We start from the raw sequence: 24,743 nt of genomic DNA on the forward strand, positions 1-24,743 counted from the left end.
AGGGGACCAGCGGAACGGACTCTGAGTGCGCAGGCGCGGGGGGCGTTGGCAGGGGGCGGGTGGGGCAAAGGGCTCCTAGCGCGCAGGCGCAGTGATCGCCGTGCCAGGTTATCGGGCAAGGGGGCGTGGCCAGGAGCGGAGCATGGATGAGGCGGGGCTGGGCGCGCGTGCGTAGAGGGCGCCGAGAGCGCCCCCGGGTTGTCTTGGTTGGGCAAGGGACTGGTTCTGGCTCCCGGACGTTACTTCGTTACTGGCTAGCTGCTCTCGGAGCTGGAGTGGGATCCTTGGGTTCGAATCCTGACTCTGCCGCTTAGTCCCTGTGTGACCTTGGGCAGGTCACTGCCCCTCCCCCAAACATCTTAATGCAATTCAGCAGCCAACAAACATAAGCGCTTACTGTGTGCCAGGTGCTGTGGGCACTGAGGCAAAAAGGAAACGGATCGGGCAGGAGCATTTAGACAGGACCTACCGTGTATTGAGTTTTACAATAATGATCTCTCGTGATTCCAGAACAACAGCTGTTGAGCTGGTGCTGTTGTTCTCGCTCTTTTAGGGTAGGGGAAACTGAGGCAAACCTGCCCAGGATCACACAGCTAGGCTATGTCACAAGTTGGATTTGAACTCAGGTCTTTGGACCACAGGCCTGGCTTCCTGTGCACACAGCATCTTTTGGAGAAGACAGGTCGCCAGTGAGATAGCCCAGAGATGGAGCCAAGCCAGGGCCTGCTCTCTCCAGGCAGCCAGCATGGATTGGGAGCCTGCTGTACATCTTCTGCTTGTTGGCCCTAGGCGCCCACCCCCCACCCCACCCCAGCTTTGGGATGATGATCCTGCCTGTGCGGCTCAGAGTAGGGTGCGTGCCCGCCTAGACAACGCAGGGCGACCCCCACTTTGGGGCCGGCTGATTGACTGCATCAGACAGACCGCCAGAGTCTCCGGCATAGCCAGAGACCAGCTTCTCTCCTTGAAACTCGGCTCTGACAATGGTCTGTGGGGACCCCTCCCTTGTACTCCCACCACCCTGCTTCCCAAACCGCACAGACCGCCCCCCACCCTCCTCCTGGGCTCTGGACCCTGCCCCCTCTTCACCAGAATTCCGGACTTCTGCAATGTCCCTCTCTCCCCTTCGAGGCTTTGCTCCTGGAGGCCAGGCTCCTTCTGGCTGACCAGCTTCCAGCGGCTTCATTGCCGAGCTCTTCCAGGCCCTCACTGTCACTCATCTCCCACCTCCAGGCCTCTGCACTGACTGCTGCTCCTCATACCCTGTCTCTAGCTTTAAGAGGTGTCTCAGGCACCATTTTCTGCCTGAAGCCTTTCCCGATCCCCCCTCCAGCCACGTTAGGCTTAAAGGCTTTGTTTAAAAATTTTAGATTTATGCCGTCTCCAGTCCACATGTTCTTGTGCCTCCTCTTAGAGTGCCACTTGAGGGCAGAGCTTGCTTTGTTCTGTTTCTCTAGAGCCTAGCATACTGCATGACATACAGTAGGACAAAGAAGGGCAGCACCCAGGTTCAACAAGGACTTGCTTTTTAGTGGAGAGGAGGAGTTAATGCACCTGAGGGAGGAGAAGGGGCGTGTACAGGGGTGGGCACAGCTTAGGTAGACACACGGAGGTGGAAGATGGCATGTTCAGTTCAGGACCTGAGCGTCTAGAACCCAGAGTTCAAGCCTGGGAACTCTTCTGGATGAGCCTGGACAAGAGGACCGAAGCCAGAGTGTGGAGGCATTCACGGCTCTTAGCATAGCCTGGTCCCCTTTAGTCTAAATCTAGACTTGTCCAAATGGGTGTGGCATGGCGGGCAGCCATCTGTCTCCTGCTGACCCTGGGCCTGGTGAATCTTGCCCCACTTTTGGGAGCACTGTCCCAAGACACATGGTATTTCCTTGTCCCTGCATGAGGGAGAGGGAATGTAGTCCTGGTCACAGAGGGAGAAGTGACTTGTAATAGAACCCTGGATTTGAACTCAAGACTAGAGGGGTGTTGGGGATCAGGAGCAAGGACTGAATCCCGGCTCCACTTCCCAGAACCAAGAGGGCCATTAGAGATCATCTAGACTAGGCCCCTGACTTTACAGATGAGGAAACAGAGGCTGGAAGAGAGGTGACTCTCCCTCCCCCCCACCCCCGCCCTCCCTTTCTCTCTATTTCTCCCCTCCCCTCTCTGTCTCTCTTTCTTCCTCACCCTCTGTCTCTGTCTGTCTCTCTCCCCATCTCTGTCTCTGTCTCTCTCTCTCCCCCTCCCCATCTCTTTCTCTACCCCCCAAGGCCACTATGACTGCAGTTGAGTTTTACGCCTTGGCCCCAGATATCCAATAGTTCTCTCTCTAAATATTTTGAGAACCTTCTGTGTTGTTGGTCTGGCCCCCAAAGTGAATAAGCCAAAGGCGAGATTCATTTCCTGGCTCTGCCCACTCTGAACTATTCCAGATGTGTCTGGTGTATTTCTGCAGGCAGTGCTGTGCAATGGGAAGAGCTCTAAATTTGGGTTTGGATCTTCAACCTTCAGGTACTTGGGCAGGTTATGTGAGCTCGCTGAGCCTCAGTTTCTTCATCTGGAAAATGAGGGGTTGGACTAGGTGGTCAGAAATCCCTTTCCAGCTCTAGATCTGGTAGCTGTGAATAGAACACAGGCCTTGGAGTCAGGAAGACCTGAGTTCAAATCCTACTCCTATTAATCTTAACTGTGTGATCCTGGGCAAGTCACTTTACCTCTGCCTCAGTTTCCTCATCCACAAAATGGGGATAGTAATAGCCCCTTTCTCCCAAGGTTGGTGTGAGGTTCAAATCAGGTCAGATTTGTAAAGTGCTTTGCAGACCTTCAAGTACTTCATAAATGCTGGCTGTTAAGACAAATCCAGTTTCCCAACCTGTTGTACATTTTTGATTTTTAAGCCAGTAAGAAGCCCCTCCTGTCTAGCAATATAAATGAGGCCACTTTCCCCCACAAGCCCTGGATTAGTGACTCTTGCTGTGTGCCCTGGCTCTGAGCCTGGGTGTCTGGTGCTCTGAGGGTCTGTGTGTCCTGTATGGGTGGGCTCCGGTCCCCTAAGCTCAGCTCAGCTCATTGGCAGCTGGCCCATGTCCTGATCTTTGGTCCTGGTGGAAGATGGTCCCCTTCTCTCTTAGGTACAAGGTGATGAAGAACTGGGGAGTCCTCGGGGGTGTCGCTGCAGCCCTAGCCGCAGGCATCTACGTGCTTTGGGGGCCCATCACGGAGAGGAAGAAGCGCCGCAAAGGTAAGAGGCGGCGGCATCTGGTTCTGGCTTTTGAATGAAAATATCACCTAATAAGTCATCTACTTTTCCCTTTACCTTGTCAATTTATATTTAATATTAGCAGTTATCGAAGGGTGCAGTTATGGCCTTGGTGGCTGACTCTTGGCCAGTGGCAAAAGTTTTATAGAGACAGCTGTGGCTCAGTTGTTAAGAGTACTGGGCCTGGAGTCAAGAAGATCTGAGTTCATATCCAGCCTCAGATGCTTCATCTCTGGGGGACCCTGATAAGACACTTAACCACGGCTTGCCTCAGGTAGCATTTACTTTGCAGGGTTGTTGCAAGGGTCAGAGAGATGACACAGAGGGAGGAGCACTTGTTTCCTGGCACATAGTAGGTGTGTTATAAATGTGTATTCCCTTCCTCTCCCTCCCTTGAAAGAGAAAGATCCTGATACCCAGAGAAGGGGAATCTTACGAAAGTATAAGTGTCAAAACCGTACTTTGGGTTTTGTTGTTGTTTTTGACATATGTTACATTCACGAGAAAAAGGAACTTCTGAGATGATTTAGCTCTATCCCCTCATTTTACATATGAGAAAACTGAGGCCTATGGAGCTTCACTGACTTGGCCAAGGTCTCATGGAAAGAATTGGAGGCAGAATCCAAACAGAGACAGAGCAACAACCAGACATCGTGATTTCAAAGAAACAAAGTATATTGTGCTTAAAGGTGTCTGTATTAAATGTGTATGTGCCACATGGTGTAACATCCCTTCATAAAGTGAAAAGTTAGCTAACTTGTCAAAAGATCATAATATACAGTAACTCTAGAATAATCCTCACTCTTTGCTGAACAAGCTGAACAAAAATGAAAAGGAAAATATAGAACTGAATTGTCATTGAAGTTGTATTTGAAAGGCAGAGAACATCTGCTGAATGGAAGCATTAGAAAATACATGTTGCTTATCATTACATGGTACCATTCCAAAAATCGTGTTCAGAGAAATTAAAAATAAACGTAAAGAGACAGAAATACCCAAAGCGGCCATTACAGAATAATACACAATAATCCAGGCCTGTGTATACCAGTGGGGCACTCTTGATAGCCTAGAGACTAGACAGTACATGGGGAGAATCCCCAGGACTCTATAACTTTTTGGATGTGGGAGAGAGAAGACTCAAAGAAAAGAAAGTTTCAAGTTTTAAAACCCAAAGGACTGAGTAAAATGGCAGTGTTACTACCAGTCGAGGGAAGAGAATAAATTCAATTTTGGATGTGTTAAATGTTAGGTGCCTGTGGAATATTCATGGGTAATCCTCTTGGCAGTTGAAGATGTAGGTCTGATGCTGAGAAATGGGGCTGAAGATACAGATTTAGGAGTGACCCACAGAGCTGATAGTTGAAGCTACAGGAATGGAGGAGAGTGTTAGAGCTGAATGTAGAAAGTGAAGAAAAGTTGGAGGCCAGAACTTTGACAAGTCAAAAGGAGAAGCCAGTGAAAAGGCCACAAAGGAAGCAGAACCAGGGCAGCCGAGGCCAAAGAGTGGCCAGTGCATACAATAGGAGGTCAAGGGCTAAAGGTCAGGAAGAATATTAGAACTGGAAAGTGGCCTTTGAGAAAGGAGTTTCAGTTGAGTGGTTGGGACAAAGGCCAGTTTATAAGGGAATGAAGAGAAAAGATGGGAAGAAAATGGAAGCATCACTTGACTTTCGGGATGAGATTCCAAGTGTTCTAGGCAATATAGATTGCTTCCCCATTGCTTCCCAAAATAGACTAAGGGTTCTCAAATATATAAAATGGGAAAGAAAAAGACAAACCAGTCCTCCAAAATGCCCTTCTTTTCTTTGACATTTCTTAAGTTTGTTACTAATAAGAGAAATGAAAAATAACCTCGTACCTGTTAAGACTTACAGAGATAACAAAAGAGGAAAAGAGAAAAAGGGTTAGCTATTGACTCCATTGATGTGTGCCCCGGAAAATAACCTCAGAAAACTTAACACCGTGGCTACCATGCCCTCTGAAGGCAGTGAGGAGGAGGGCTTCCCTCCTTTTTAGCAGAGCTGCCAAATGAGCTGAATGTTTTCAGTCATGTCCATCATGTGCCTTGGACTATAGGAGGACTTAGGGGAGATGGGGGATAACGATGGGAAAAAATATGTACATGTATGTGTGTGTATATATGTATATATATATGTATATATACACAAATATATGTATAAATGTTTTATATATATACAAAAATACACAGAAGGGAAGTTTTTTTAAAACTTGGATTAAATTTAATATATACTTAAAAAACTAAATGAACGAACGTTAACAATTTTCCATATGGGCCTCCCTTCTGATCTTTGTCTACTGAAATCTTCCTGTTTGTTGATGTTAAAGTTCATCATAATTTACAAATCTTTCTGACAGTGAAGTTCTCCATTCTCAGTGTTTTTGGCTCAAATAAACTAATGGCTTAGCTTCTAAAATATGGTGGTAAGCAGCAGACTATTTTTTATCTTTGAGCCCTTTCCCTGGAATGTAGCTTTCATCATTTTTTTTTTTCCTTTCTTAGTATCAATTCTAAGACAGAAGAGAGGTAGGGGCTAGGCAGTTGGAGTTAAGCAATTTGCCCAGGTCACAGCTAGAATGTCTGAGGTCAGATTTGAACCCAGGACTTCTGGTCTCTAGGACTGGTACTCTATCCACTGAGCCACCCAGCTGCCCCAATCTTCGTCATGCTTAATATGACCCCCTCAAGATTGCTTTTTCTGATGTGTTCTGGTTGCTGCATAAGACATTTTCTGACCAACATGAGGAGAGCCTGGAGATTGGACCGTGAAGCTCTGGGGGATGAATATGCAGTGGGACTGATGGAGATGGCAGTGGGCAGTAATAGGAACAAGACCTCATGCATTTCTCACTAGTTAGCACTAGTTAAACATAAATGCAGCATTAGTCAAGCACAAACTGCAAAATTTGTCTTGTTGATCAGCTCTCATCAATCACCTGCCCTGGATCTGTCATGTTCTATAGTGGGCATCAGCTTTGTGCCTAATCTGTTTTGCTAGTTACTCATATTGTTCTTCATTTACTTTAGTTCTAACTGTAAGACAGAAGTAATTACTACAGTGGTCCCCCACTACCGCACCCCACACACACACATTCTCATTCCAGAAGGGCAGTGAGACCTCTCCCACACTGTCAGAGGATGACAAGCTGGATAGTGGGGGAACATGGGACACTGGCATTCCAGAAGGGGCCTCCAAACCCTCACATGCTCCTTCTTCCCTACAACATATGTGTCAAACCTGCAAACACAGCTCCAGCTGAATTTGGCCATACCCGTTCTCCAGGGTTTCGGGAAGAGGTGAAGATTTCTCTGGAATGGGAGCCCCTGATCCTCACCTCAGGTGGCTACTTCGTAGATGGGGTTGGGACTCCACACATGGGGCTGCTGCTCCATCGCCCCAGGACCGGGAGCTCCAGAGAGGCTTCTGGACTAGCCCCCAGCCAATCATCAGCCCTAAGGCTATCTGAATAGCCCCAGGCCAGGCCACCACTCCTAAACCACCTCTTCAAGTAAAATTCTTCTGGATTGAATAGAGTTTGAGTCTCCCATTCCCGAGTGAGACCCTGTTACACACTTGGGTGTGTTTCTCCCATGACAGGACACTCACGCCTCGGTCCCAGGCCTGAGCTGCTTGTCTTTGGGAGGGGCCTTAGACACCTCTAGTTCCCAGCGTGTGCTCTGGTTCTCTTGGCCCAGACCAGTGGGCCTCGATGGGGAGGGCAGCCCCTGGATCTCTGGCTGGATGCTGGGCGATTGATCAGTGATGCATCAAGTAACTGGGCGCAGCAGGGTGACCTCCCACAGGGAGCAAAGAGGAAGAGACGTGGCTGACCATTCCTCTGTCCCCTTCCTTTAGGGCTTGTACCTGGCCTCCTCAACTTGGGAAACACCTGCTTCATGAACTCTCTGCTGCAAGGCCTGTCTGCCTGTCCTGCTTTCATCAAGTGGCTGGAGGAATTCACTGCCCAGTACCCTGCTGACCAGAGAGAGACCAGCAAGCCCCAGTACTTATCCTTGACTCTGCTGCGGCTCCTGAAAGGTATGCAGGCCGGGTGGGAGCTTCTTTGGTTTTGTTTTTTTAAATCCTCACCTTCCATCTTAGAGTCAATACTGTGTGTTGGTTCCAAGGCAAAACAACAGCAAGGGCTAGGGAATGGGGGTTAAGTGACTTGCCCAGAGTCACACAGCTAGAAAGTCTTGCCAGGCCTGACTTTCAGTTCACTGAGCCACCCAGTTGCCCTTTTAGTATCAATTCTAAGACAGAAGAATGACAAGGGCTAGGCAACTAGAGTCAAATAACTTGCCTAGGGTCACACAGCTAGGAAATGTCTGATTCAAACCCAGAACCTCTGGTCTCTAGACCTGGCTCTCTCTCCACTGAGCCACCAACTGCCCCACATTCCCTTTGGTGTTTGTTGTATTTTTTGAATTAGTCTTGGCCCCAGCAGGCACTTCATTGAATCCAATTGTTTTCTTCTTCAAGAGATTTCTGAGGATCTTTGTGTCATCCTATTCAGGCCTCCCAGGCTTCTTCCTCCAGGGCTGGTCCTCTAATCATCCTACTGCTCTGTTCTCAGTGTAATGTAGTCCAAGGGGGTCTCAAGCACAGGTTCCTGGTGGTGTTACAGGATTCCTGTTTCTCACTCTTTGCAACATGAGCCTTTGACTCCCCCATGGGGAGGGCAGGTGGGCAGGCACAGGGTCCTTATCAAATCAGGCAACTCTTACCCCCTGACATTTTTAACCAAAGGAAATGAAAGGGAATGCTAAAGGAGAAACCTTGCAAATATGGGGTTAGGAGTCTTTGCCCTGATGATAAGGAATTGGCGTCATTTGTCCCTGGAGAGCAGCAGCTATTCTGGGAGCAAGTGTTGGGTTCTCTGCCCTGCTGGCTGCCTTCCGAGGCTTTGGCCATTGCCACAAGGGTGTTTAGGGCACAGCGTCATGATGCCTGAATCCCAAAGACAGGCATAACTCCTGGTCTTCTTGGAGGTTTGGCCCAGCCCGGGAGCCCCCAATTTAGATCACAGGCCAGTTCTCCTTGTGGCTAGAGAGCGAGCCATCCAGGAATAGCCACCTGCTTTGGGGTCGCCCTTAGCCTTTTGGCCTTGGAATGCCACTGGGGGCATTTACTTACATGCAGTCATTCTTGTGAGGTCAAAACAAGTTGTTTTTATTGCTTAGTGCTGATGTGGGTCATGATATTGTATTGTTGCCTTCTAAACAGGGTGTTTTAAAACTACTACGGCTTTGTGGAAATGAGCCTCCATTCCTCAGCAGATATTTACAGGGGACAGTTCTCCCATTCCTGTACTTGGCCCTGGCAGGGATGAGACACCTCCTTCTCCCTGATCAGTGCCTTCTCTGGGCCCTCTCTCTGACCAGGACCTGGGGAAGGAAGCTCATGAGTTAGACTTGGGGAGCCATGGTGCCAGTTCATCTGGCGCTCTTAGGTCGGGGGCCAACTCTGCTGGGAGGCAGTTTGGCTCCCGACCCCTCCAGTGACCTGTGCAGTCATTTCTGTTTCCTCACCAGCCCTGTCTTGCCAAGAAGTTTCTGGAGGCAGTGAGGAGGAGGAGGAGGTCCTTGATGCTGGCTGCCTGCTGGAAGTGCTTCGGATGTACAGATGGCAGATCTCCTCCTTTGAAGAGCAGGTGAGGAGTGGGCAGAGCCCCTGTGCCAAGGAGGCTTGCCAGGTGTAGCACCAGTGCCTGGTGGGCACGAGTGTTTAGTTCAATTCTATGAGCACTTACTAAGAACCTGAGCAGGCTCATGGGATACAAAGACACAAACAGCCCCTGCCCTCAAGGAGCAGATTTTCTACCCGGAGGGGTGTATGTCTGTCTGTGGGTCTGTGTACACTCACCCATGCATATGTGTCCCTAAAACTGGGGTGAGATGGTCCCTAAAAAATAAGGGGCAGAGATGGGGCAGCCGGGACAGAGGCAGGAAGGCACTGTATGGCCAGTGTGGCTGCAGCGGAGAGGGAGGTTGGAGGCAGAGTGCAAAGCATAGGAAATGTCCCACAGGCCATGAGGGAAGTCCCCTGAATAGCGCAGAGTTAGGTCAGACCATAGTGTTAGAAGTCTACAGCAAGCCTTATGGGAAGAGGGAGGGCCCTTAACAAATGGAGAAAGAAAGGATGAGAAAATCGACAACAAAAACCCAAAATAAGCCCAGAAGAAGAAATCTTGAAAATTAGAAGAGAAATAGATAAATTGGAAAATGACAATAAACCTTTAGCTAACCTCATTAAAAAGAGATTTAAATAAAACAGATGATGAATTCAGTACATAGAAGAAATAAAAAAGAATACAGCCACACATAATGTAAATAATTTTAAACCCCACTGATCTCTTCAGAAGCATTTTCCACTGGGATCATAGGGAATCGTGCAAGGATGGCTTAGCATTAGGAAGAGAGAGAACACAATAAATCTTGTTCAGAACAGAAATACTCCAGCCATATGATTATGGCAGGAGATGCATGGGATCAAGGCTGGGGGGCTTCATAGAGGGAGGGATTAGAGAAAGGAGAGCCCGGGGGCCCCTGGGGGATCCAGAGAGGGAGCTTACCCTCTGCCCAGAAGCAGATACAAGATGGACATCTGGCTAGAAATCCCAGGTAGCTTGGAGCAGGGCCCAGCCTCTGGTCACATCAAAGGTAGCCTCAGAGCTGAGGGATTCCAAGAGGGAAAGATGGTGTGCGTTCTAGGCAAGGGGGGAATGGGCTGTGCAAAGGCTCGGAGATGAGAGCTGGCACATTATGTGTGAGGACCGGCAAGGTCAGTGTGGCTGGACTGTCCCATGTCCGGGTGACCAAAGGGAATGTGACTGCGAGCGGAGGGAAGAGGAGGACACACAGAAGGTCGTGGGGGAAAAAAAGTGCTGAGAGCCGGCCACCTAGGCTGTGGAGGTGGGGGAGCCCTCAGGGGAAGGCTGAGGGTCAGGGCGTGCTGTGAGGGATGCGTGAGAGCGCTGGTCTGGACAATGCCGGCCAGAGGGGCCAGGTGGCCTGGAGAGTTTGAAGGCCTGGAGTTGCTGGGTGTGTTATACGATAAGGCAATATATATCCCTCTCCCTGAGGGCATTAGGAGCTGAAGCTCCTGACTGTGGAAATCCTTAAGTGTCGCACCCTAGTTGTGGACACTAAGGAGCCCTCAGGGATATCTGAGATGAAACCACTCCAGCCAACTCCAATATAGCAGTGTCCCAGCCATAAGTAAATTATAGACGCTAAATGACTGCCGCTTACCTTTAGCCACTTACCTCTTCCTTCGGCTACCCAGGGATACGCTGGGTGATCCTGGGGGCAAAAATGGCATCCATGTTTCAAGATTTAATGATAACAGACGTAGGGAAAGGGAAACAGGGACTGAAGGAATCCTTGGCTAAAGCTACAGATAAGCAGGGTTTGGGATGAACAGTTGAAGAGGTTTATCTTTCTCAGTTGTGACCTGGCCAGGCCAGGCTGCTTGAACCGGAACCAGGTTGTTGGATGGTATCGATGTTTCTTCTTAGATGATTAATTAATTAGAATGTATAGTATAGATTCACGCAGGATTGGAACCTAAGGTATTGATCAGTTATTGGCTGCTGGTAACCTAAACTGATCTTTTGGCCTCCCCAACCAACCACAACCTCCCACCAAAGCCCTTCTCCAAATTGAGAGCCTTCTTCGGTCCAAACCCTGCTCTTTATACTGCCCTCAGGAACTGTCTTCCCTTGCTGCCTCATGCCAATCTCCGGTTCATTCCAAGTTCCAAACCACTAGATGTCAATCTAGCTGCTCTCCATTTTGTATAGCAGAAACGATATTACAGGTGTTAATAAGGGAAAGGGATGGGGGGCATGAAGGAACCCAACTCCAGGCTGAGTTCTCCCTGTATCGTGTCAGGTCAGGGCCTTCTGGGTCATTGAGCCTTCACTGCTTGGAGCCCTGAGTGCTGGCTTACTTGCCTGGGTTACACCAGAGGTAGAACTTGAACTCAGGTCTTTCTGGCTTTGAGCCTGGCTCTTCATCTGCTAAGGCTCCAAGGGTTCCTGGGTTCCCTGGGCATCCTGCTGACCCTCTGGAACCTCCCATGCTTCAGCTGCCCAAGCCCTAGAGAGAAGGGGAGCGGGGAGGAATGACCAGAAGATGTCCTGGCCGAGCCTGGCTTCCCATCCCAGTGACCCAGCAAGAATGAGCCAGAACCTGCTTTTCTTTTCCTTATTTTCTTAAACATTTGTCACTTTGGTACTGATTTGTAGGCAAAGCGGCTGCCTGGCGTGGCCATAGGATGGTTCTAGGTCATGGAGCCTTTGTAAAAAGCAGCCAGGCATGGAGAATCCCCTTCCAGTGCGGCCCCCACAGTCAGAGAGAGAAGGGCCCGAAGTCCCCCAACCCTCTCCCTACCAGCCTGGTCCCATAAGCACTTCTGCAGCACCTCCTGTGTGCAGGGGGATGCTCAGCAGATCATGCATAATGCACCCACACACAGGATTTCAGAATGGGAAAGGACCCCTCGGGGCACACCACAGTCTTGGGGTTCCTCTCCTCCCCCTCATGACCAGCCTTCCCTGTTGGTCCAGGTAACACCCCACAGGGCATGGGCTATTCCCAAGAGCCACTCTATGGGTACCTGAAGGAAAATATACTCCCTGCCTAGGGCAGACCCCCTCCAGGATCCCACACCCCCCCGGGGCTCCAGGCAGGGACTGAGGGGTCGTGCTCTGCCTCCCCCGTCTCCAGGCCTCGTGCTCCTCCGGCCTCCTGCCAGCCTCGCCCTCCGCTCTCTCCCATCTTCCCAGCGTGTGAGGGTTTTCTTAGTGCCCACCTGCCTCCTTCAGCAGCCTGCGCTGGCTCCCCAGGCCTGCACCCTAGGAGCCATGGCTCAGCCTTCCCCCAGGCCATAATGACTAGTCCTGAGAGCGTGTCTACCATGAGTATTGGAGTGCCCAGCTCGGGGCTGCCGCTGGGCCTGGACCTCGTGCTTCCTCTCGGCCGTCCTTAGGCCACGTGGCTTTGGTCTCGCACCATCCCCTGGAGCCGGGGAGGGAGGGGCCCCGAGGGGCCCCCCTCAGTGATGTGTCCCTTTGGCTAGGACGCGCACGAGCTCTTCCACGTCATCACGTCGTCCTTAGAAGACGAGCGAGATCGTCATCCTCGGGTGGCCCATCTGTTTGACATGCATTCTTTGGAGGTAAAGCTGGACAGTGGGCGCAGCCACGTGGGCAGGGGGTGCAGGGAGCCCAGTGCCCAGTGGCCCTGGAGTGGGAGCAGAGGACGGAGGGGCCGTGCGAGGGTGGGCTGCAAGGACAGACCCTCCTGGGGAGGATCTCGGGCAGCTGCCGGCCTCGGGGGTCCCTGGGGAGGCTGTGACAGTGGGATGGGAGCAGCTGGTCTAATCCAGGAAGGGGGCCGCGAGCTTATTACTTTTGGATGGACGCATGAGGACAATTCAGACCTAGAGAAGTCGGGGATCTTCGTTTGTTCCTGCCAGTTTGTATCCCGGACTGTGCAAGTGAAGAAGGGGGGCAGTGGGTAGAGTTACCCTTGCAGGGAGAGGGAGGCTGACAGTCTCTCTTTTCTCTTTTTCCCTCCAGCAACAGCCTGAAGTGACCCACCAGCAAATAAGTTGCCGCATTCGAGGTAGTCATTTTGTTTTCTCTTGGTGTCTGTCACATGAAAAGTCTGTTTTCTAGATATGATCATCAGGTTTTTGGCCGGTGCCTGGACTGCACTGTCCAGGTGGGCTCCCTCCCCTCAGGAGAACTCCCAAGACCTTTGCCACTGGCTCTTGCTGTTGTTTTCAGATAGAACCTTGACCTTCTGTCTCACATCGATCCTCGTTTCGAGGCAGAGAGTGGTCAGGCTGGGCACTTGGGCTCAGACTTGCCCAGGTCACCCTCTCTACCCACCCCCACCTCGCTGCCCACTCTCTTCACGTTACCTCTAACAAAGCAAGTAGAACTTTAAACCCAGCTTTTCTTTTTCCTTGAAGGATTGATGAACCTATAATGAACTTAAATAATGAAATCATTCCTAGCCTATCAATGTCAGCCAACTCTGATGCCAAAAATGTTAAGGACTTGGAGTGAGGAGACATTTCCCCCCCACTAATGAGCCAGGTGACCTTAGACGAGTCTCTTAACCTCTGGGCCTAAATTTTCTTATCTTTTTATGAATAAGAAGGCTGTGAATTATGACTCCTGAGGTTCCTTCTAGCTATAATGTCTCTGATTCATGATCTACTTTATTAATAGCTCTTAAGAAGGTGAAAAAATCGGTGACATTTGCTCTAATTTGAAACTTAATTTTTCAGTTATTGTTTAAAAAAAAAGACAAGGGGCAGCTAGGTGGCTCAGTGGATAGAGAGCCAGATCTGGAGACAGAAGGTCCTGAGTTCAAACCTAGCCTCAGATACTTCCTAGCTGTGTGACCCTTGACAAGTCATTCCCCCTTTTCTCTCCCCCCCCATTGCTTAGCTCTTATTGCTCTTTGGTCCTAGAACTGAAACTTGATATTGATTCTAAGATGGAAGGCAAAGGTTTAAAAAAAAAAAACACCACCAAAAATGCCAGGCAGTCAGAGGTAGTAGATAGGAAACTAATTACTCTTGAGATGGATAAGTTCTGGATTCAAGTTCCATCTCAGACAGAGGCAGGCTCTGGAAGTCTTTTGGCCTCTCCATCCCCCAGGCAACAACCCTCAGGCAATGTAAAGTGCAGGGAAGGCACCAGTCTGCTGCATTGGGGAGGAGAATTTGGACACGGGAGCACTCCTTACTCTAATGGGGGGAAAAAAACAGAACTGCTAGAATAAAGTCATTTTTTTTTAACCCTTACCTTCCATCTTGGAGTCAATACTGTGTATTGGCTCCAAGCAGAAGAGCAGTAAGGGCCAGGCAATGGGGGTTAGGTGACTTGCCCAGGGTCACACGGCTAGAACGTGTCTGATGCCAGATTTGAACCCAGGATGTTCCATCTCCAGGTCTATCACTCAATCCACTGAGCTACCTAGCTACCCCCAAACAAGGTCATTTCTTTTCTTTTTTTTATCTTTTTTTTTTAATGCTTATTTTCTATCACAGTAACAACTCTAGGACAGAAGGGCAGAGACTAGGCACTTGGGGTTGAATGATAGCCCAGGGTCACACAGCTAGGAAGCATCTGAAGCTACATTTGAACCCAGGACCTCCCAACTCTGATGCTCTATCCACTATGCTACCTAGCTGCACCAAATTCCTTTTTTTTCTTTTTTCTTTTTTTTTTAATCCTTACCTTTTGTCTTAAATTCAATACTGTGTTTTGGTTCCAAGGCAAGAGAGTAGTAAGGGCTAGGCGATGGGTATGAAGTGACATGTCCAAGGTCACACAACTTGGAAGCATATGAGGCCACCTTTGAACCCAGGATTATCTGGCTCTTAATTCACTGAGCCACTTAGTTGCCCTGCCCCAGATTTCTTTTGAAGAAACTAAAGCTGAAGGGAGCCTTTGCCTTCCTTAGCCAGAGGAGTATCCCCACAGGCTATGACAGTGATGGTGAACCTATGGCACAGGTGCCAAAGATGGCACACAGAATGCTCTCTGTGCCCCTCGGTTTGTTGCTAGAAAGGCAGAGGGACTTGGGCAGAGCTGCTCCCCTCTCCTTCTCTACACTTGCTGAGGACATGCCTCACTTCACCTAGCCCTCTGCCCCAGCAACCCAATGGGAGCGCTTTCTCCCTCCCCTGCAGGGGTGGATAAGGGGAGAGGACTTGGCACTAAGTGGGGGAGGCGGCCACGACACTTGGTTTGGGGGGGCTGGGGGCAGGGCCCAGCATTCTGTCTCTAAAAAGTTTGCCATCACTGGCCTATGAGAATCCAGGACTTTTAAGTCTCTGTCCAATCTTGGGGCCCTAAAATCCAGCACTTGCTACATGAATGTGCTTAATAATTGCTATTGGTTGATTGAATTGTTTGGGATCTTAAAACCTTAAATATTTTTTAAAGTTTTCTCTTTCATGGCCCTAAAATTATTTTTCTTTTAAATGTGCTATTTAAAAAGATAGGTTTCATTTTATTTTAGGAAAGAATTTTAAAAAAATTTAAAATTTTTATATGTTTTAATTATGTAAAGAAACAATTTTAACATTAAAATTTTTTTGAGTTCCAAATTTTTTCCCTCCCTTACCCCTCCCCCCCAGAAGATAAGCAGTTTATATGGATTATATATATATATGTAGTTGTGCAAGATATATTTCTATATTAGCCAATGTGTTTCATTTTCAAATTGGATTTGTCTGAAAGAAATCTGGGAATGTCTCACCAGTCATGCTACAGAAATCAATGGGTAAATAGATTTTAGTTATAGATGTCCTTTCTGCTCCCCCAATGGAGGAGCCTCCATGGAGTCAAGGGGCAGAGGTTTGGGGAGGATGATAAAGGATAAAAGGCGTCGAGCTGAAGGCTGTTTTCTATTCCAGGGGCGCTGCACCCCATGTCTAGCACCTGGAAGTCTCAGCACCCTTTCCATGGGAGACTGACTAGTAACATGGTTTGCAAACACTGTGAACACCAGGTAAGTAAGATGCGTTCCCAGGATCCCATGGGAGGGAGGGCTCCGGACCAGGCTCTACCTCTGTGGCCCAGCTTGGGCCCAGGGAAGCACATTAATAAGCTCTTCTTGTAGATTGCTTTTACATTAAAGGAGACACATTAGACATTGATGAGCTGAATACAGGGACTGGATCTCTACACAACTATGAATTCCCCGATCTGTTGGGTTTTATTGTTGTTTTTAGAAATAGCCTTTAATTAAATAGAAGTAGACATAGGGTTGAAGACTCAGAACTAGAAGGGACCTAAGAGACTACCAGTCCAGCCTCAAATGAGGAAACTGAGGCCCTTAACCTGGCCTAGGTTAGTAAGTGCTCAATCAGAGGTCTGAACCCAGCCCTGCTTGGCCTCCTTAATTTGGGCAAACAAACCCCAAATCTCAGGACAGGAAGTCACTTACGTGGGCCACCATCTGATGGGCACTCATGCAGCCTTTGCTCGAAGGCCTCCAGGCCATCTGATCCTGAGCCTAGATTGGCCTCTGTGCAACACCCAGCCATCGTGGTCCCACCTTCCCCCTTGTCCACGAGGCAGTGAGACAGATTTCCTGGTGGGTATTCTGTGATGTCTTCGCTTGAACTTTTACCGTTTGCAATTTCTGCCCTGTTTTGTTTCAGAGTCCTGTGAGATACGATACCTTTGACAGCCTTTCCTTAAGTATTCCAGCTGCCACGTGGGTAGGTACTGAGCTGTGGCTTGCTTTTTCTCTGATACGTAGAAACGTAGACCTGGAGAGGTCCTTAAGAGTCCCTCTGATGTAGGCAGGTAAACCCCTAAATCCTCCCTGAACGTGTCGTACCTGGGATTTATTCTCCATTGGTGATCTGCGTTGTCAGCCCGGTGTCACTAGAAATTTGGATGTTTTTCTATTGAATGCTTTGGTTTTGCCTGGCTGCTGAGTACACTATTATTTTTTCAAATTTTAGAAACCCCTCCCGTAGCGCTCAGATGTCCCTGACTTCCTTTTTACCCATTTACTCTGATCGTGTCTGCCAAGCTAAAGTTTCCAGGGTAAGGTTTCTGGGCTCCACGGCCATGCGAGGAAGCTTTCACTGGTGCTCCTAGGATATTTGTTCTATCTAGAGAAGGGAGAATTAGAGGGTTTCTAGCCATCTTCTAGTACAGTTTATATGTGGATGTCTTTTGTATTATAGAAGTGAATTTCTTCTCTCATGCTCTAGGGTCGTCCTTTGACTCTGGACCACTGCCTTCATCATTTCATCTCATCAGAATCAGTTAGGGATGTTGTGTGTGACAATTGCACCAAGGTATCTGTCCCTGCCCAGCCGCCCGCCCTCCCTCCTGCCTGCTCTCTGCTTCCTGTAGCTCCTCTCCCAGGAGGCCCCGAGCTCTCTGGCTGCCTCCACTGACACACGGAGCCAGGGACGATGAGTTGTAGAGGCTGTTGTCCGAGCAGGATGGAAGTATCTGAATGGATTCTTCATCTTGCCTTTCCCTCCCCCCTGCTGGGGTCAGGGGAGATCATGAAGGAGTGATGGGGCAGTTAAGTTCATTAGGGTAGGTAGAGGCCAGAGGTGTGACTTAAGTGAGCAGCCCAGGTGAGGACATTTAGCTTTGGCCTCAGCTGCAGCCTCCATTAGAAGGTAAATGAAGACGGCCCATGTTCTTTGCAGTGGGTCACAGTTTATACAACACTTCTACATCCATTATCTCATTCATGTCTCAACAACCATAGGAGGAAGGTGGGACCCACTTAATATTTTTGTATTTAAAAGGGGAAATACTTCTCAGAGAGGTTAGATGACTTGCTCCGAGGTCCCCAAGGCAGGACTCTGAGCCAGGCCTTGTGGCTCGGGCCTGGGCTCCTTCCACAGTACCGCCCTTCTCCTTCCCTTCACTTTGTGGGGATGCCCACCGCAGGGCTGTCCTCGACTTTGATTTCAGATCGAGGCAGAAGGGACCCTGAATGGGGAAGTGGTCGAGCACCAGAGAACCACATTTGTCAAACAGTTGAAGCTTGGCAAGGTGAGATGATGCATGTGACGTGTTTCTTGGGGGGCGCTCCCAGAGGCTGCGCGGGGGACTCAAGGTTTGCCCTCCCCTGTCACGTGTGTCCCCGTAGCTTCCTCAGTGTTTGTGCATCCATCTGCAAAGACTGAGCTGGTCCAACCAGGGCACGCCTCTGAAACGCCACGAACACGTACAATTTAATGAATTCCTCATCATGGACATCTATAAGTATCACCTCCCTGGCTGCAAGCCACGCCAGCATCACCCCAGACCGAAGGAAAGCGCCGGGCCCGTGCCTGAAGGGAAGGATGGCATGTCAGCCCCTGCACCAGGTATTGGCAGACGGATAAGTCATTCGGGGTCCCGGGCCATTCTAGAGTGAGGGGGGGGCGTGGAAGCAGGAGGCCGCGGCCTCCAGAGTCTCCGCACACAGACTTAAGTCTGAGGAAGGCAGGCACGGGGGGACCCGACACCGCGCTCCACGTCACTCCCACAGTGATGCGATTTTGTGCTAGAGAACAGGATGGGGCGTGTGGGGGGCTGTTATGTGGATCTTTTATTGATGGGAGGGGGGGGTTCCTACATGTGATCCTGGGCTTCCACGAGGGGAGGAAACTCCTCATGTGGAACTCTTGACTGCCTGTCCCAGTGCAGCTTAGTGTCAGAGAGTCGCTGAGACGGTAAGTGAGTCATTTAACTGGAGAATCATTTCACTCTGCTCTCCTCATAGATGACTCCCAGATTAGCAGACGGAGCCCCTTCTCTTCTGAGCGTCAGGCCCCCAGCAGCACATTTCAGACTAGATGTCTCAGAGGCATCTCAGCATGCCTCAGCATGAAGGTGGCCCAAACAGAAAATTTCCCCCTAAATCCCTCCCTTTACCAAATTGAACCCTGGCTGCCAAAGACATCATCAGGTTGTACTAGGATCGTCACTTGGCTTAGGAAGGACCACGTGGTTTCTCTCACTCTTTGAAGCTCAGTTTTAAATGTAAGCTTGCCCCACGGGTCGAATCTGCTGCCAGATCTTGCTATTGGTTCTTCCACAACATCTCTTCCATCGAGCCCAGCTCTTGACTCACACAGCCGCCGTCACCTCTCACCTGGACTGTTGCAACGACCTCCTGGCAGGTCGGTTTTCCTGCCGTGAGCCCCATCAGTCTCACTGCCCACCCTGGCACATTCCCAGGGCTCCCCGTCCATTGTCCTTCAGCACGCATCCGACTGGGTCACTCCCACCCTGGGCCAACTCCCCTGGCTCCAGACTGCTGCTAGGTGAGGACAGGAGGCCCTCTGTGGAGCTTTGAAAGCCCTCACACTTTAGCCGCCATCCAAACGAGCGTTCTCTCTCTCATGGCCCTTCTTCTAGCCTCATGCCTTCTTTCAGAATGCCGCTCCAGGACTTCCTTCTGCATAAAACCTTTTCTGTTCCCCTTCAGCTACTTTGTATGTATTCATACTTATTCTGACTATTCTCATGTAGTAAGAACAACTGGGGTCTGGCTCACTTTTGAGTTAACCTCTCAGCTTGTTCTAAATTTGTCCCCATTTTTAATTGTGTCATCCCAACCTCTAGAACAAATCTGGTGTCTATTTTAATTTTTTAAAATTAAGCTTGCAATCTCTTTCTCATTAATTAGTTAGCTCAAACCCTCTCCTCCATTCATTTAATATTATTTATTGCATGAACTAAAAAAATTCCCTTACCTAGTAGTATTCATATCTTTAATTTAATACTTTAATCTCCTGTGATTAAATATTCAGATGACCAAGTATGTCATTTATTAATAAATTAAGTCATTAAACAAAACTAGTCAAAGATGATTATTTAGACTATTTTGGCTTTGTGAAGGATCACAGCCAGAGTTGCTCTAGACCCTCAGATCCTCACTCTAATAGAAGACAATTTCTTTTCTTCTTTTTCTAGAAACACAAGTTCACTCTTCAGTTTAATCCAGATACTGACTAAAGCCTCTCCGAAAATTGCTTCCTCATTTCTCCTCAAGATGAGTTAACTAACTTCCTAAATTCAAATGAGACCTTTTGGTCTTCTGTCTTCTCTTTAGCCATCACAAATGACAATCTTTAGCGCCTCTCAAGCTATCACTCTTAATATAGCCTCTCTCCAAGCTTATTCCTTATACAGCTCCTTTTTTATGCCTCTTCACAAAATACATTTCCAGATAATCTTCACAAGAAGTTTCTCCTCTTTTTTTTTGTGTCTTCTCCACAGTTTATCTCATTGAGTTTCGTAGGGCAAAGATAAAAAGCCAAACACGTTTCCCGATTCCAAAGGGAGAAGCACCTCGGAAGGATGACTGTTATATCTGTAACGTTCAACCAGCAGCACAAGTGAACTTTTCCACAATATTACATTTGGTTCTTCTCATCCATAGCCTGTGGAAGAGCTTCTAGTAGGCTGTAGCTCCTTCAGTATCCTATTGATCCTTCTCTCAGTGAGCTGATGTCTATAAGCTTCTATCAGTAGTTTTAGAACTCCTTGGGCTTTTGTTTACCCCAAGGAGCTCAGCCATATCACATTTCTCTCCTGCTCTCTGAACACCAACATTTCCCAGAACTTTGCCATCTTGATTCACTTAGTGATTTCAACAAACCTTAGTTGTCTCATTATCATCCCTTGTTTCTCAGGCTTGACTTCTTGGACTTGAGCTTCTTCTGAACCAAAGAGAATTCTCCTTTTGAACACACTTCATGAATTCATGGCCATCCCATTCATATTCTTTAACAGAAAACTTTCCTGCTTTTCCCATTGTCTATTTGGAGTATTCTTTTTTGTATTAAACTGTTGTTAGCTGACTGATGGATAAGGTCATTGTGATTGGTTTTGGGTCCCAGACCATCTCCACCCCTGGCTCCCACACACAGATCCAGCCTTCCTCTGAGGCACATTCATCACTCCTATCTCCATCCATATACAGTTGTAACAAAAGATATTTCTGTTACTCCTCTTGTACTGACTGTGCTGGTCACGCTCTCGTATGGTGGACTGGGCCTGACGCAAGCCCATCGTCCCTGATGGAGTCGATCTGATATGGGAACGAAAGCGGACACTTGTGGGTCATTTTGTAGCTAACAAAGCCACGAACTAAGCCCTGGCAGAGGACAGACATTTAGCAGTCGGTAGGAACCTCGGGAGATTCAGTGGAGCCCAGCTGTCCAGTGATGGTAGGGGTCAGGAGCCTCACAGAGGCCAGAGGGAACTTCGCACAGCCTTTTCTACTCAGTTGAAGGGGCCTCGGGCACAGCAATGACCCGAGTCAGTCATGTCTCAAGGAAGGGACCTCCCCATCGGCCAGGAGAGCTGCTCCTTCATGGCAGAGCCCCAGCAAAGACTTTGCCTCTAGGGTCTTGCAACAGACGGCAGTAACCTTGGTTCTCTTGGCCCTTCATCTTCACAAAGAAGTGATTTTGTCTCGCATTTTTCCATCTATAACACAGATGTCTCTGAATCTGTACTCTCAGAGAGACTCTATAGGAGGATGCTCTTGGTGCCCTTTGGCAGTCTGGCAAGGCCAAGACACTCCTTCTCAGGCTTGTGTCTCTAGTCCATAAAATATAATGCCCACCAGTTACAAGGGAAACCCAATTAGGGTGAAATAGTGATGAGGTTTTTTTTTTTTTCCACACAGGTTCATGGGCTCCCTGCTCTGGAGTTAGTCAATCTAGGGTGCCCCTGTTGGGAAACTTCCTGTGCCTAGACTCTGTTTCTCCTGTCAGTATTTTCCCAGCCAGCTCTGGGGATCCCACCCTAGCTTCCCACTTGGATGAGTTCTCCCCATTTTTTCTAGGTGATGTAGCTGGGTCCTTCTCCAGGAGGCTCTGCCCCTGCCAGGCAGCTCAGATAGTTCCATCTTCTTGCTCTCAGGCCACCTTTTCTTAGGAAGGCTTCTGCCTTCTTGACCAGCTCTTCAGAAAGGTCTCTGCTGTTAATGGTTGCATGATCTAATAGACTGAGTAATTCACAGAGTGTGGATTGATGAGACCCTCCCGGCCTGACTGCCAGTGGCCTTCCCATTTACACAAAGTAGTCCCAGCAACCTGGTAGAAGGTTTGGTTCTTTAGCAGACTGTTGGATAAGCAATGCTAGTTTCCAAGGCTGATCACCCCAAGGGTGCCGAAGGCACTGCTGCTCTGTATTGCCAAAGACCCCTTTCTCTTGCAGCCTCAGTTCAGCCCGGCAGGACCAAAGCACTTTTTGTCAATGGGGCCTGCTCCTCCCCAACGCTGCTGCCATCCCCAGGGACTTTCTCCCTTCCAGGTGTTCCTGACTATAGGTAAGTGGCTGCCTCTGCTTTCATCTCAAGCATTGTATGTTGCTGGGCCTTTTCCTAGTCTTGTTTCATTCTTAGACACCTACCATAGTGCCCGGCATAGAAGAAATCCTTATTGGTTGATCTTGAACATTTGTAGGAGCAAATCAGTACCGTCCAATATATTTGTTCACAAGGCTCCAAAGACAGCCTTTGTTTTCTCTTAGATTTAAAGATGGATTTCATGGTATAAAACGGGAAAGTGTATTCAAATCCTGACTCTCACTCTTTCTTGCTTTTGGGTTCTGGGCCAACTTAAAATTAACCACTCTAGAGTCATCGAGGTAGCACAGTGGCTAGAGCACCAGGCCTAGAGCCAGGAGGATCTGAGTTCAGATCTGGCCTGATACTTTCCAGTTATGTGACCCTGGGCAAGTCATTTAACCCCAGTTGTCTAGCCTTTGCTGCTGCTTTTCTTAGAATTGATACTAAGAAGATAAGGATTTTAAAACATATTGGCCACTCTGGGCTTTTGCTTCTTCATCTAAACGTGGTGGTGGACTAGATGGGACTTCCTACCTCAAAGTGCTGTGGCCCTAGCTTTTCCTATAATGTGTTTGTTTGCTTGGCCTTCAGCTCTTCTGTGTACCTCTTCCGGCTGATGGCTGTTGTGGTCCATCATGGAGACATGCATTCTGGACACTTTGTGACTTACCGACGCTCCCCCCCTTCTGCCAAGAACCCTCTCTCTGCCAGCAGCCAGTGGCTGTGGATCTCGGACGACACTGTGCGGAAGGCAAGCTTGCAGGAGGTTTTATCTTCGAGTGCTTATCTGCTCTTTTACGAGCGGGTCCTTTCGAAAGCCCAGCAACACCAAAGCCAGGAGTACAAATCTGAAGAGTGAAACTACCTGAGAGCTGGGCCTAGGGGAGTGCTCAGAACCGTGCAGAAAAAAAAATGAAAAACCCTCAATTTTTCTCTGTATACCTTATGAAAATAGCCCGACTCTAGTCCCTCAACATTCCGGTGTGGCGGTGACGGCAAGCTCTCTCGGCAGGAGCCGTCATCTCCGATCCATGCCCAAACCAAGCTACCAGAAGCAAGCCTGCCAATGGTGTGCCCTGTGGAGTGTCACTGGGTTAGAAAGCATCCATGATGTCTACAAAACCCTTTGCCCTGCCCTGACACAGGGGACTGCAGAGCTCCAGACGCCCGAGGCCACTTTTTCCTACTTGGATGTGTAAATTGCAAGTTTTAAGGAGATTCACTTGTTTTATTCTTTAAAAATTCCAGTCAGATTTCTCTTTCTAAAAAAATCAGGCCTGTAGAAGCTGTGAACGAGAATTACCCTAGTTATTAAAGGCAGTGATTTAAAAGAAAAGAAGTGCCTTCCCCTTGTTTAAATGATCACAGTCCAGCCGACTGCTTTTGTAACGGCCCGGCCAAATATGTGATGAGAGACCTTTGGGAACAGCCGACTCCTCTGATTCTCAGTGGAGGGACAGACGCAGCCCCATTTTGTATGTCCTTTTCTAACAGGTCAGGTCTTTCCGTGTGGGAAGAGGACCCGGCCGAGGCTAAGCTGCCATGAGGGTGCCTTGGGGCGTTTGGGGGTTCTAAGGGTGGTGAGCCCACTCGGCTGGTCAGCTGAGGCTGGGAGACTGGGGCAGGCCTAGCAGGGACCTTAGGAGCTGGATCACAAGGGGTACGAGTTCAAGCCAGTCTTGGCCTGCTACCAGGCAGGGCTTGTCTCTTTTTTAAAAAGCGGTTCCAGCAGCCATGTAGATCAGTGGCCTTTATCACCCAGTGTGCTCTTTCACCACCCCAAGTCTAATTCTGGACCCTCCCACACCCCACAGCCCTCTGCACGGTATTTATTAGACAGGATGAAAGACAACACCAAATTGAATCATGTTTTCATCGCCTCTTTTCAGAGTTGTAAGTCCAGGCACTCTAGGGCTGACAGACTTGTTAGTGTCTAGGGTTGGCCTGTGTGTTTTAGTTAAGGTTTTGAAAAAATAAAAAGATAAAGCAAGCATTAAGTCTGTGCTAAAATTGCAAACCCTCTAGGGAGGAGAGTTGGACCTGGATCCCCAAAGCCGGTGGTTCTGTGGCCGGCCCCCCTCTGCCTATGGGTCTGAGCCAGAAGGTGCATTTGTGTAAGCAGTTCAGAGGAGGCCTCCTTCCCAGGATGGGCCCAGCAGTGGCTGCCCTGGAGCTGCCCTGGGCCAGGAGGCCTGCTGGGAAAGGGCCCAAGCTCCCAGGCAGGTCCCAGTCAGGGCAGCTCCGAAACAAATGGATCCGCTGTGGCCCAGGCCAGGGAAGCAGCCTGCACTCTGGAGGGAGGACTTGCCAGAATGCCACAGCTTCCTCTGAGGGGGAACAAGGAGGTTTGCACAACCACCAGCATCTCTCTACAGGCCAGAAGGGAGGCCGAGGACCTGGCGGATGAAGGCTGCACCCTGAAGCCAGACTGATTCTGAGGTGGGGCAGTTCCCTACAGCAGAACCCCGAGTTAATAAACGAGGAGCTTGGACCCAAACCAGCGGGCGGTGGGGCTGCTCCCATCCCCCTTTTTGTACCCGCTCTGTGGATTATGGCAATAAAGAATGATGTTCTTAGAACAGCTCACTGGTGGTGGTTTTGCAA

At 49.1% G+C, this 24,743-nt stretch overlaps 2 protein-coding genes across 2 annotated transcripts in view; one reads left to right on the forward strand and one right to left on the reverse strand.

The window, feature by feature from the left end:
- Positions 1 to 1,186, reverse strand: part of LOC123256905 (SV2 related protein) — a 108,202-nt gene extending 107,016 nt beyond the window's left edge. The window contains exon 1 of the mRNA XM_044685460.1: positions 891 to 1,186. Coding sequence (XP_044541395.1) covers positions 891 to 1,186 — 296 coding nt within the window. The remainder of the gene's footprint in view (positions 1 to 890) is intronic.
- Positions 1,187 to 3,123: 1,937 nt separating this feature from the next.
- On the forward strand, positions 3,124 to 24,725 carry USP30 (ubiquitin specific peptidase 30). Its single transcript, XM_044674015.1, has 12 exons — positions 3,124 to 3,235; positions 7,129 to 7,311; positions 8,808 to 8,926; positions 12,358 to 12,456; positions 12,860 to 12,905; positions 15,721 to 15,815; positions 16,471 to 16,530; positions 17,035 to 17,121; positions 17,759 to 17,839; positions 17,937 to 18,156; positions 22,007 to 22,118; positions 22,731 to 24,725. The coding sequence occupies exons 1-12, from the start codon at positions 3,136 to 3,138 to the stop codon at positions 22,996 to 22,998; spliced, it is 1,470 nt and encodes a 489-aa protein (XP_044529950.1). The 5' UTR covers positions 3,124 to 3,135; the 3' UTR covers positions 22,999 to 24,725.
- Positions 24,726 to 24,743: the final 18 nt, after the last annotated feature.

This window comes from Gracilinanus agilis, chromosome 1 (assembly GCF_016433145.1).
Source record: "Gracilinanus agilis isolate LMUSP501 chromosome 1, AgileGrace, whole genome shotgun sequence".
Classification (NCBI taxonomy): Eukaryota; Metazoa; Chordata; class Mammalia; order Didelphimorphia; family Didelphidae; genus Gracilinanus; species Gracilinanus agilis.